Source organism: Sinocyclocheilus grahami, unplaced genomic scaffold (genome assembly GCF_001515645.1).
Source record: "Sinocyclocheilus grahami isolate Dianchi unplaced genomic scaffold, SAMN03320097.WGS_v1.1 scaffold528.1, whole genome shotgun sequence".
Classification (NCBI taxonomy): domain Eukaryota; kingdom Metazoa; phylum Chordata; class Actinopteri; order Cypriniformes; family Cyprinidae; genus Sinocyclocheilus; species Sinocyclocheilus grahami.
This window is the reverse complement of record NW_015505707.1, coordinates 279,065-291,998: the sequence shown is the minus strand read 5'-3', so window position 1 is coordinate 291,998 and position 12,934 is coordinate 279,065. Positions and strand designations below refer to the sequence as shown.

The following is a 12,934-nucleotide window of genomic DNA, read 5'->3' as shown; positions in this document are numbered from 1 at the left end:
AAAAAAAATAAAAAAATAAAGTTTTTAATTGCATTTAAAATCGGCTGGGATAGACTTTCTGCAGACCAGTCAAATTCTTCCACACTGACTGAATCAATCATTTCTTTTTGAACCTTGCCTTATACACAGAGGCATTGTCATGTTAGAATAGAAAAGGGTCCTGTCCAAACTGTTGCTATACAATTAGAAGCACACAATTCCCTAAAATACTAGAATATCATTACATGCTTAAACATCAAGGTTTGTAAAATGTAATATAAATATATATATATACACGACTATAAACACACCTAGCATAAATATTTTTAAAACGGCTGATTTAAACATTTTGTGTATACATAGGACTACAGTAAAAAGCCTAATCATCATCATAAAAAAAAACACAGGCTTTTTTTTTTATAGTTCGCCCAATCATTTACTCACCCTGGTGTTGTTTCAAACCTGTATGACTTGAAGAATGATGGGGTCCAAATAACAATAGACCACATTGACTAATTTCTCAAAATATATGGGTGTTTCATGGGAGAAACATCAGAAATATGTGAGGGTGAGTAAATAACAATTGTCATTTTTGGATGAATTGTAATAAAAATAAAAACAAAAACACATTTTTTTATTAACAGACACACAAAACAATAAAACACGCAACAATGAATTGCTTGTGCCACCATTTCTTAAATGGCAACTTTATTCAAACCCAATACAAGTTTTGGTAGTTGACATTTTTCAGACATTGCAATAATTGAATATTACATAATATGGTAACAAAAAACACATCTTAAAATAATGGCAAAAGCATTTCTTTCTTTCTAAATACATTGAAAGAATATAGTAAAATAAATTAAACTAAACTAAATCAAATCTAACTACATAGTCACTGCAGAATACAATATCTGTTACAAGCATCTTTATGATCCAAAAAGAGCAGAGGCAGTTTTCAGGAGTTCATGCATATGTACATATTCATAATCACAATTAGAGCAGAGCACAACTGTTACCAGAGAACTTCCTCGATTCTATTTTAATGTCTATAACAGTTGCTGGGTTAGTGTTTCTCTGCCTTTCCTCTTTTTAAGAAAGAAACGCATAGCAATATATATTTAACACCATTCAGGGATAAAAAAAAAAAAAAAAGCTGAATATTTTACACTTTACATTGTAAATAACCTTAGATATAAAATATTGATAGAAAAAAAAACTGCATAAAGAAGTGATAATATAATACAAGAATATACTAAACTAAATAGAATGAAACTATGACAACATTAGTCAACTATGAGTGAATCAAAACCACACCCTTAACACTAAGACGTAAGTCCAAGGAATGCGGGAGTTTCTCATTTGGCTCAAAGAAGCGGAGGCCTTGAAATGGGGAAATTTATTATCGTTCCAGAGACATGGCTTAGAATGCAATTCCAGAATGAAATACACACAAAATACTATAGATATTGAAACATGGAAATATAAAAGCAAAAAACATTTGGATTCAAAAAAGAAAACTGAATATTTCTGAATCAACACAGTTATTGCACATTTGCACAAACCACAACAAATGACCTAAAATGACATTTTTATGTTTTTCTTTGAATTGTAATTCATAAGCATAAAAGCTTAAAAATGCGCTCAAATTCTTGCAACAAACTTGATGCATTTAGAATACATCTGAATAGCATTCGGACCAACACGGCTAGCACAGACATTTTGTCAAAGTAGCACAAAACGAATTGTTATTGTCTGGAAGTGCAAGAATGTGTTCAAAACTATAAAGCAATCAGCAAGGTATTGCACTGTTTGCCATTATTTTTCAGATTTCACATTGCTGAAAATAAAAATTACACACTCTGCTCATCATTCAGTAGTTAACAGTCTAGAGAATAACTATTCTGACTAGTATTTTTTAAATTTGATTGTTTTTTTTTATTCTCGGTAAAAGAGCTTTTCCACAGCCAATTTATGCCATCTAAATTTCATTATGGCACTGTCTATTTACACTGAGCGCAAACAAAAACTATTTTTACCAACTCAACCCACCAATGCCTAATTTAACTTTATAACAAACAGCATATTAATACTAATCACACTTTGTGTGATTGTCATTATTGCCTGCACTAAGTGCTATTTGTTGCTATTTCTACTAGGTACAAACAGTATATACACCTTTTTGCACCCAGTGTAAGTAAAATCTACCCTTTATTATACAGATACACCACCTACACTGTGCACTTCACATCAAAAGCCACACAAAAAACATTAAAATTAATGATACTGTCCACACTGGATGCTTCGTGTCATCACCAGAAACACTATTTCTGACAAAAATGGATTTGCACCCAAATCTTTTTTTGACAGTCTCAAGTCATTGCTGTGTCTTGCATCAACAGTTATGAGAATCGATATAATTTACAACCATATCTCACGTCACCCATACTGATTTTTCTGGCAGACAACATCAGATTTTTTCACACAACCACATTCAATTAGTAGTATGGCTGTGACTGCTGCATCGAGATGAACACGCCTGAAGTGACCACTGTCTATGCACATATTTAGTTTGTTTCTCTTTCTGGTGGACACCAGTGTCATAGCAGGTCCAAGAAGGAAGATGGACCTGTCAGAAAGCTTTCGTCATACCACCAGCATGCTTCTAAGCGAAGATGCCACACCAAGTCTATATCATCACTAAAGCAACCAATGCAGATAGCACACATTGCCAAAAACATTGCAAACAAGACATAGATTCAGCTGATTATATGCAAACAGTGTGGATAATTTGATGAAAAGCAGTGTGAACACAGTGCAGCAATTAAACTGAGGGATGATTTGTGAACGCAGGGGAATAATATTGAAAAGTTCACAACTAGGCCTTTAAAAAAATAATAATTCCACATTCAAAGTCAAAGTTTACCGCTCATGTCTGGGGGAAAAAGAAAAAAAGACTGTTCTTGCGAAAGGTGATACGATAAAAAGTCCTCGTTCTGAAGTTTGTTTCTTGACCAAACCCAGCAGAGCTGTTTTTTTTCTAGAAAGTAAAATAAGCCATGCGAATTTGTATTTGGAGCAGCAAAACAGGAACTATGTACAGCAAAGACATTTTCTTGATCTTGATCAAATTACTGGTACTGAAACTAAACATGACATACTGTAGTATGAACTTACCTACCACTACATTTTTATGTCTTGTGAATTCAGACTTTCTTTCCCGCCTTCATTCAGAAGCGCTTCTTCTATGAAATCACAATAATAAACAAGAATTAAGGACAGATTATAACTAAAGTGTCAATGAACACATGTTCAGAGTTTTCCAGTGTCTTTGTCATCATTATGATTACGTGATGATATTATACACTTTAAAATAACTTGCAGTAGAACTGTAATTACAAAGAGCACAAACCTCTTTAAAAATAACTTGAGTAAAAGTTAAAGATAAGATAAAGTAAAAGTCTTTATCTTTGTGAAGGACTGTTTATGAGAAACCAACAATTTATTATCATCTTACTTGGGCTTTCTTCGTCTTGTTTCATCAATTAGACATACAATGAAATGCAACTCTTTTTATATTAACAGTTACATTCATTGGTGCACCAGAGTTGCTAATGATTTATCAAATATATGAATTTAAAGATGGCTTCAACATACAGTTAGTGTTAGTGTCACTCAGAATATGTTTCAGATATTTCTAGATTTTTTTGTGACAGATTTATTTTTCTTACCGGTACTTTTTGCTGTTCTCTCCTCGCACGGTTTATCTTCATCTATTATGAGAAAGGAAGAAGATGAGTTTATCAATTTCATGTACACTGGTAAATTACTACTACTAATAAACTCCATTAATTCAGGAATTAAAGTTCCGTCGCTACGACGGATTTCCGTCAGTTCATAAAGACAGTCACTTGCTTCATTCCTGAATGATTCTGCTGTTCGAACAAATCAATTGAATGAATGATTCAGTGATAAAATCAGTGACTTGCCACCACCTGCTGGCGGATTTCATTTCATTTTTAGCGTATAATTTCAGTTATTTAGATCATATTTCTGTATTCAAAATTTTATATTTAAAACATTAATCTCCACATGAATTTAATTGCACTCATGCTACCTCTGAGCCTCATTAAATGTCTGAAAATGTACCTAAAGCCACTTTTGTGTTCTTCTGTGCCACCTCTGAAGTACAAATTTATTAATACTAATTTCATATGATTGGTAACTTATTTGTCTTATTCTACATATTGTTTTAAATAGAAAATACAGAAATATGATTCAAATAACTGAAATTATACGCTAAAAATGAAACTAAATCCGCCAGCAGGTGGCGACAAGTCACTGATTCATTCATTCAATTGATTCATTCGAACGGCTGAATCATTCAGGAATGAAACAAGTGACTGTCTTTATGAACTGACGGAAATCCGTCGTAGCGACGGCACTTTAATCCCTGTTAATTACAAAATGTAATGGCCTAAAACAAAATATGAAAAGCAATTAATGTTTGAAATCTCTCACTTTGCTCATTTTATGTCACTATTACAGTAGGAAGTGTAACACGCCTTTTAATACACTGAACTTCAGCATAGTATGTATGATTTCCTTTTTTAAGTTTTGTAAAGAAATCTTGCACAGCGCAGAACGGAAAATAACAAACAATCATACGTAATGTTCAAAATAACTAGGTCTAGTTACACAAAATTTACATTTAGCAACTAATTTAAGAGCATGCTTGAAATATATTTTAAAATGCATTAGGGTAAATGATAAACACATGAATGAAAAAATGACATACTTTTCTTATTTCCATCCAGACAGTCCAAAATCGCTGAAGAGAGAATTTTTTTTATAAGTAATTGAATGTTAATTGAATCACCCATATCAAGTATTTCACAAAGTTGGTTTGGCACATGACTGAATGTTTTGGAAGACAATCACTCCAAAACAAACATAAACATACCTCCTATACAAGGTTTGCCTTTCAAATTGCTGTCAACAATTTCTGTTGTAGAATAAAAAAAACAAAAAAATAATTACAAATCAACTAAAAATACAAAACATACATTTGAGTATCCAACACCAAGGGCTAATAAGATTCCACAAGAAGAATGCAATTAGTTTCCTAAAATTTAAAATAAACATTCAACACTCTGTGCTCATTTACATTTTCCTGCATTAACACCACTAGAAGTGTATATATTAATTTAATCTGCTTCCAAAATACATTTTCACAGTAATCATAAAGCATACAGAAATACAGTAGTGGCCAAAAGTGATGTCCAGAGGACACATTCACACTATTTGCTTTAAATGACCCTACAAGTTTCAGTGTTTCCCCGAGGTTTACGGCCTTGGGGGAGGATTCCGTTTTTCCTTTTTAATTTTTCTGGACTCCTTTTTAATGGTTAAATTAAATTTGATTAATCAAAAAGCATGTCTAATTAATTAAAATCATGAAACTTACAACAGTTTAACATACATTTATTAAAAGTTTAACATAAATTACGTTTAGGGCCCAAAAAAAGTTACATTTTTTCCAACCTTATGTTTTATTGTTACCAAATTCTAATTATTGTCTAATTATTTGAAAGCATAAAAACTAATTTCATTTATCCTTACAATAGCCTTATGATTTTTTCCCTCAGAAATTCTGTGTTGGGTATTTACATTTTTAAGGCATAAAACATTCATTTAGATGTATCTTTTAATTAATGAAAATTATTATTATTATTAATAAATAATACATTTATTCAAATAATAATAATATAAAATAATTCTTATTTTTTTGGAAATAAAGGGGATTTAATATTACAATTAAAAATTTAAGAAATATTGTATGATTATTCCTTAAAAATAAGGTTTTAATAATTTTAGTAGTAGTAGCAGCCTATTAAGTACATTCTACTGAACAATAGTAATATATTTCTGCTGCAATGTCTTCAAGTTAAACCGAACTTTTATTTTGACGGGTTGCCATGAATACCTTTATATTCCTGTGTGTATATGATATGAGGATCGTTTTACTCAAATGAAACGGTCAAATGCTCATGAAGTGACTCTCAGAGCGGGCCGCCCCCTAATATAATGGCAGGGGAAACACTGAGTTTAATTAAACCATTGACATATGAGGAAAAAATTGGTTAAGGTATTTAACTAACAAAACTATTTGCCAAAAAACGCATACTACAGCTTATCGTGGAAATATGCATTTGATTTTACTATGCAAAAAAAAATGCATAGAAAAACTAAAATTTCACAGGAAATGAAGTACAGGGAGCTCATACAATAGTTTTACACTTTCCAAGCACAACTACGCAATAAGCTTAGAAAATCTACATCAACATAACATTAATATGCTTGATTAAAGGGTGAAGCTATCAATTTTCCTATGCTGGACATCACTTTTGGCCACTGCTGTACACTACTAGGAAATGAAGTACAGGGAGCTCATACAATAGTTTTACACTTTCCAAGCACAACTACGCAATAAGCTTAGAAAATCTACATCAACATAACATTAATATGTTTGATTAAAGGGTGAAGCTATCAATTTTCCTATGCTGGACATCACTTTTGGCCACTGCTGTACACTACTTCTGTCTACATATAGGGTACAAGTTTATAGACAGTATTTTAAACTCACAAAAAAACACAACAAGAGCAAAAAACACATATCTTAAAAGAAAATAACACAATAGGAAACTTACTCTGAAACTGTGGCCAGAACTTATACAGGACAACAAAAACAATAAGGAGGGCTATCAAGATTAGGAAGAGCACGATGAGAACTATCCACCAAGATCCACTCTCTGAAGAAAAAGAACATAAAGAATAAACATTATATATAACTCATACATAACTTATAATATACACCTTGCACAGCTGATTAATAATGCACTCTAAATGACTGGATAACAATATCCTGGTCAAAACTATCAGCAATCACAGAAACCAAATTGTATGATATAAACTCTTTCCATTTGCTTTGATACAAAGTCCAAATGGCCCTGAATGTTTTGTGCCTATTTTGACAGTAGAGCAGAGTATGTTGCAAGCATTAATAATATATACATTAATGCCATTTGCTGTCTACTGAGGATAGATGAAAATGTAATGTTCCATGTACATAACATTACGAAAAACAACCTTTCAATACTTCAAACTAGGGCTGCACGATTATGACAAAAATCATAATTGTCGATTATTCCCTTGAAATTCTAATTGCGATTATCACAATTTACATTGAATGATGTTTACACCATTGTTTGAAGCAACTGCATGCCATATTTTTATATGAAAATAAACAAGCTGAAAACACTAACTGAACTAACTTTTAGTGCTTTTCTATAGTATTAACCCTCAAATGTCAGCTATACACTGGATTGGTTTCTTCCTTAAATATAAAATAAGCATAATATTATAATGTTATACTAAAACTAAAATTAAAACAACGGAAAAACCCTTAAGATAACATGTAGAAAGAAGAAAAGACACATCTTAGGCACGCAGAATAACATAAGTGGGCTTTAAACGATTAATTGCACCTTTGAACGATTATGTAATTGTGGCATCCATAACTGTAATCGCGATTAGAAATTCGATTAATTGTGCAGCCCTACTTCATACTGAAAGGTTAAGTATACACTACCAGTCACATTTGAACAGTAAGATTTTTTATGTTTTTTTAAAGAAGTCTCTTCTGCTCACCAAGCCTGCATTTATTTGATCCAAAGTACAGCAAAAACTGTAAAATTTTGAAATATTTTTACTATTTAAAATAACTGTTTTCTATTATAATATATATTTTAAAATGTAATTTATTTCTGTGATAAAATCTGAATTTTCAGAATCATTCCTCCAGTCTTCAGTGTCACGTGATCTTCAGAAATCATTCTAATATGCTGATTTGCTGCTCAAGAAACATTTTTTAATTTTATTATTATCAATATTTAAAACAAAAGTGGAGTAATTTTTTTCAGGATTCTTTGATGAATAGATGGATCCAAATATCAGCATTTATCTGAACTAAAAAGCTTTTGTAACATTATACACTCTACCATTCAAAAGCTTGGAGTCAGTAACGATTAATTGCCACTTTGAACGATCAAGTAATTGTGGCATCCATAACTGTAATCGCGATTAGAAATTCGATTAATTGTGCAGCCCTACTTCATACTGAAAGGTTAAGTATACACTACCAGTCACATTTGAACAGTAAGATTTTTTATGTTTTTTTAAAGAAGTCTCTTCTGCTCACCAAGCCTGCATTTATTTGATCCAAAGTACAGCAAAAACTGTAAAATTTTGAAATATTTTTACTATTTAAAATAACTGTTTTCTATTATAATATATATTTTAAAATGTAATTTATTTCTGTGATAAAATCTGAATTTTCAGAATCATTCCTCCAGTCTTCAGTGTCACGTGATCTTCAGAAATCATTCTAATATGCTGATTTGCTGCTCAAGAAACATTTTTTAATTTTATTATTATCAATATTTAAAACAAAAGTGGAGTAATTTTTTTCAGGATTCTTTGATGAATAGATGGATCCAAATATCAGCATTTATCTGAACTAAAAAGCTTTTGTAACATTATACACTCTACCATTCAAAAGCTTGGAGTCAGTATGTTTTTTTGAATCATCTTAAAATAATTTGATAGAAATTAATACTTTTATTTAGCAAGGATGCTTTAAATTGATCAAGTGATGATAAAGACATTTATAATGTTACAAAAGATTTCTATTTCAGATAAATGCTGTTCTTTTGAACTTTCTATTCCTTGAAGAAACTCAGCTGTTTTCAACATAATAATAATAATAAAAAGTTTTTTGAGCAGCAAATCAGAATATTAGAATGATTTCTGAAGGATCATGTGAATCATCTTTAAAATCACAAAATTATTATTGAATAACGTAATCATATAATTACATTTTAATATATATTCAAATAGAAAATAGTTATAATATTTGCTAAATTGTCAAACAAATGTCATTTGCTTTGATATATATATATATATATATATATATATATATATATATATATATATATATATATATATATATATATATATATATATATATATACAGCAATTTCTGTAATATTTTATTTTTTTACCTCTATTGCTGCTATGTAACTACCTGTACAACCTGTTTGCACATTCTTCTCTTGTACATTCCTGCTCATCTTAATATTTATTAAGTCTACAGTACACAGTACTGCGCAATTTTCTTGTGTTTGTATTCTTTAATAATCGCACTGTCCATGGAGCGGACCTGACTTACATTTCACCGCTGGTCATATATTCTCTATATAACCATGTATGTGACAAATAAAAATCTTGAATCTATTGAATATATTGTTTTCCATTATTGTCTATTCCATTTACATTCAGATCATTTTAAGTGCGAGATGTCCAAATACTTGAATGTACATACAACTTCCAAACACAATAGAGCATCTCAGGACCACCTTAACATAAAAACTTATCTGACACTCAAGTGATTTTAATAAATGATGCTTACCTTCAAACAGATCTCTCTCATAGACCGGATCACTGGTGCTCTCTCTCACTGCATTCTTGAGCGTGCATGTGTAGAAGACCTCTGGATTTCCTTGTTTTTCAACTTTGAGAAGTTCTCCTTTCGGACTCTGGGGTGAGCCCTTCAGGGTTTCTCCAGCAGAATTCTTCCAGATGATCATTTCACTGTACTCGCACATTAAATACACAGCATTAGGGTTGATTTCAATCTTGTCTATTTTTATCTCAGGTTTGGGGAGCGCCGCTGTGAAAGAAACAAAGAAAAAAACATATTAAGTTCCAGTCCACAGAAGAAGAAAAAAAGACATTTAAAACAACTACGCTAACTTTAAAGAAGTCTTGTTAGAGTACAATATGATGGCACCAGATAATAATGCTGTGATTATATAATAATATCGTAATTGTTGTTTTAACGATGTGCGATTTGACAGAGTATTTTGCAAAAACCATTCAAAACATCCAGAGCGCACACATACATTACGTGAAGCCTAGACTAGTGCTTGTGCGCATTTAGTGCGTTCTTTCACTGCGTGATTCAGGCTATTAAAATGCATTTAGAATGGTCACAAATTCAAGACATGATGGCAGAAAATGTATATGTTTATACCACTTCATATAGTTATTCAATTTCACACGAAGAGTGCCGTTTTTCTCAAAAATTACCATGACAAATCAAATACACTTTTTCAGTTTTTGCATTTTAGGTAGGTTTGCTAAGGTTAGATTCATATATTCTATACATTTGAATGAATACATTACAATTAATAAAATTAAGAAGAATGTAAGAATTTCGCTCTGAAACATGATAATTGCCATTTATCAGCATGCTTAATTTTAGACAATAATCCAAGAATTTCGTTACAAACGGTAAACAATTAGGCCTACTAGAGAAATGTTATGTCGGAGCGGGATCTGAGCGGGAATTGGTTCACACCGCTCCGCTTCGCTCACATGCTCTGGTGTAAATACATCTAAATGCAGCTTCAGATGCAGCGTCTGTGATGATTTAATTTGCTCGGTAACAGCCCGAATGTCTTATTATTCAAATTCCCTGATTAAATGTAAGAATTTGACTCAAAAGGTAATGGACACTTTTAGAAAAAATGGCTTTATAAAGGTAAAAATGCCCATAAAATGCAAAAATCAGTTTAAACTTATTGGAAAAGATTCATTTCTATCAGTATGAACTGACCAGCACACAGAATATATATTAAAAACATTAGGAGTCAGCTGTCTTCGGCAGTCCTTAAGATACAAGCACATTAACACACTCAGCAAAATATCGTCTAATTATCGTTATCGGTAAAATCCCAGAAAATATCGAGATATCATTTCGTGTCAATATCGCACACCCCTAGTACTAACACAAACTATCACTTACAAATGTCACACTATATTGTTTATTTGGAGGTGTACCATATTAGAATCACACATAACATCTGTGTTAATCAGTGTAAAGCTTTTAAAGTATATCATCTCACCCAACACTTCCAAGTTGAATTTTTGTCCCTGTTCTTTACTGTTGATGTCGATGGTATAAAGTCCACTATGCTCAACAGTTAAATCAGTTATAGTGATTTCTCCAGTCTCCTTATTAAGCCTTGTGATGCCTTTGAATCTCTGATTCGGGGTGTTAAAACCATCTTCATCCCATTCAGTCGCTTTTACAACAACTCCAATGCTGTTTCTGTGTTTCCATATAATGCTGCTGACAGGAGGATTTAAGCTGGCTGGACGAAAAGACACTCTACCACCGACTTCACCAAATACATTTTTCACGTCTTCACCTAGTTTGTGAAATGAAAGAGATGTTAGTCAACATTCAACAAGCACATTTCTGTACAATAGCTTCTTACTAATAGCTTCCGGATAGCATGTCAACAAAAAGTACCCGTATTCAGACACAATAGCCTGTACATACCGTACAAATATAAACAAAACACACAATTATGATTGTTATTATCATGTAATAATAAAATAACCAAGGCATAAACAACTATAAACTAACGTTACAACCCTTTTGTTGTGGTGTAGGCCTAATGCTAATAACGTTAAGCTACACAAAACTAGGCCACAACAAAGACTGTCGTAGATAGAATTATGTCCAATACACCGCAGTCACTTGGTATTTGTAAATTATACACACTATTATGATACGTTTTCAAACTAAACGGCTTTGAGCTAAGCTAGCTAGGAGCGGACGCCGCCCCGTCGTGGAGAAAGTAGGTTAACTTTACCTGAAGCGGCTCCGATGGCGATGAACACGGCGCAGACGAAGGTCGTCCAGTATTTCAGAGGCGACATTTTTCATACAAAGGACACTTTCATGCGTCCTTCTTTCAGATTTTTTAGAAAGTCTTCGAGGAACACGCCTCACAAGCAAGGACAGAAACCATAGAGGAAGAAGTCCGTTCGAAACAAAACCGAAAGTAGGTGGGGTTCGCAGGATGTAGCTGACGCTCAGCGGTGTTAGGCTGCCATCTAGCGGCTGGTCGGTGTTACACGTTAACACATACACAAAGTTTGGGATCAGAACGATTTTTAATATATTTTTTTACAGGAGTTTCTTATGCTCGTCAAGGCTGCATTTATTTGATCAAAAATAGAGGGGAAAATTTTTTATATTGTGAAATATTATTATGATGTAAAATAACGTTTTTCTATTTTAATATACATTCAAATCTAATTTAATCCAGTGATGCGCAGCTGTATTTTCAGCATCATTGCTCTAGTCTTCAGTGTCACATGATCTTCAGAAATCAGTATAATAATGAATAATTTATTATCAGTGCTGAAACTGTTGCTGCTTAATATTTTTTTGTGAACCTATGATATTTTTTTTAGGATTCTTTGATGAATAAAAAGTTAAAAAGAACAGCATTTATTTAAAATAGAAATCTTTTCTAACAATATACACTACAGTTCAAAAGTTTGGGGTCGGTACATTTTTATTCTTTCTCTTTTTTTTGAAAGAAATTCAAACTTTTATTCAGCAGGGATGTGTTAAATTGTTAAGAAGTGATAGCAAAGATTTATATTGTTAGAAAATATTTATATTTTAAATAAATGCTGTTCTTTTTAACTTTTTATTAATCAAATAATCCTGAAAAAAGTATCGTAGGTTCCAAAAAAATATTTGTCAGCACAACTGTTGATAATTATAATAATAAATCAGCATATTAGAATGATTTCTGAAGATCATGTGACACTTTACACTGGAGTAATGGCTGATGGAAATTCAGCTTTGCATCACAGAAATAAATTATATTTTAAAGGATATTAAAATAGAAACCATTATTATATGTTGTAATAACATTTTGCAAGATTACAGGGTTTTTTTAATAGTTTTGTCTAAGGTTAAAGTCTAAACAGAAATTGACTTTGAAAAAAAAACCCATCCTGAGAAATA

The 12,934-nt window shown here is 31.8% G+C and overlaps 1 protein-coding gene across 3 annotated transcripts in view; it reads right to left on the bottom strand.

Moving 5' to 3' along the window:
* Positions 1–655: 655 nt before the first annotated feature.
* Positions 656–12,934, bottom strand: part of LOC107555260 (SLAM family member 7-like) — a 30,413-nt gene continuing 18,134 nt past the window's right edge. For 2 of the 3 annotated variants that reach the window (XM_016238005.1, XM_016238004.1), the window contains 8 exons: positions 9,509–9,769; positions 6,690–6,791; positions 4,943–4,984; positions 4,778–4,810; positions 3,704–3,752; positions 3,497–3,522; positions 3,161–3,224; positions 656–3,019 (listed from right to left, as the gene is read on the bottom strand). In XM_016238005.1, the coding sequence (XP_016093491.1) occupies positions 3,163–3,224; positions 3,497–3,522; positions 3,704–3,752; positions 4,778–4,810; positions 4,943–4,984; positions 6,690–6,791; positions 9,509–9,769 (575 nt within the window). In that variant the 3' untranslated portion in view covers positions 656–3,019; positions 3,161–3,162. Of the gene's footprint in view, positions 3,020–3,160; positions 3,225–3,496; positions 3,523–3,703; positions 3,753–4,777; positions 4,811–4,942; positions 4,985–6,689; positions 6,792–9,508; positions 9,770–11,006; positions 11,313–11,762; positions 11,959–12,934 lie in introns of those variants that run through there. The other variant, XM_016238006.1, reaches the window with a different exon arrangement.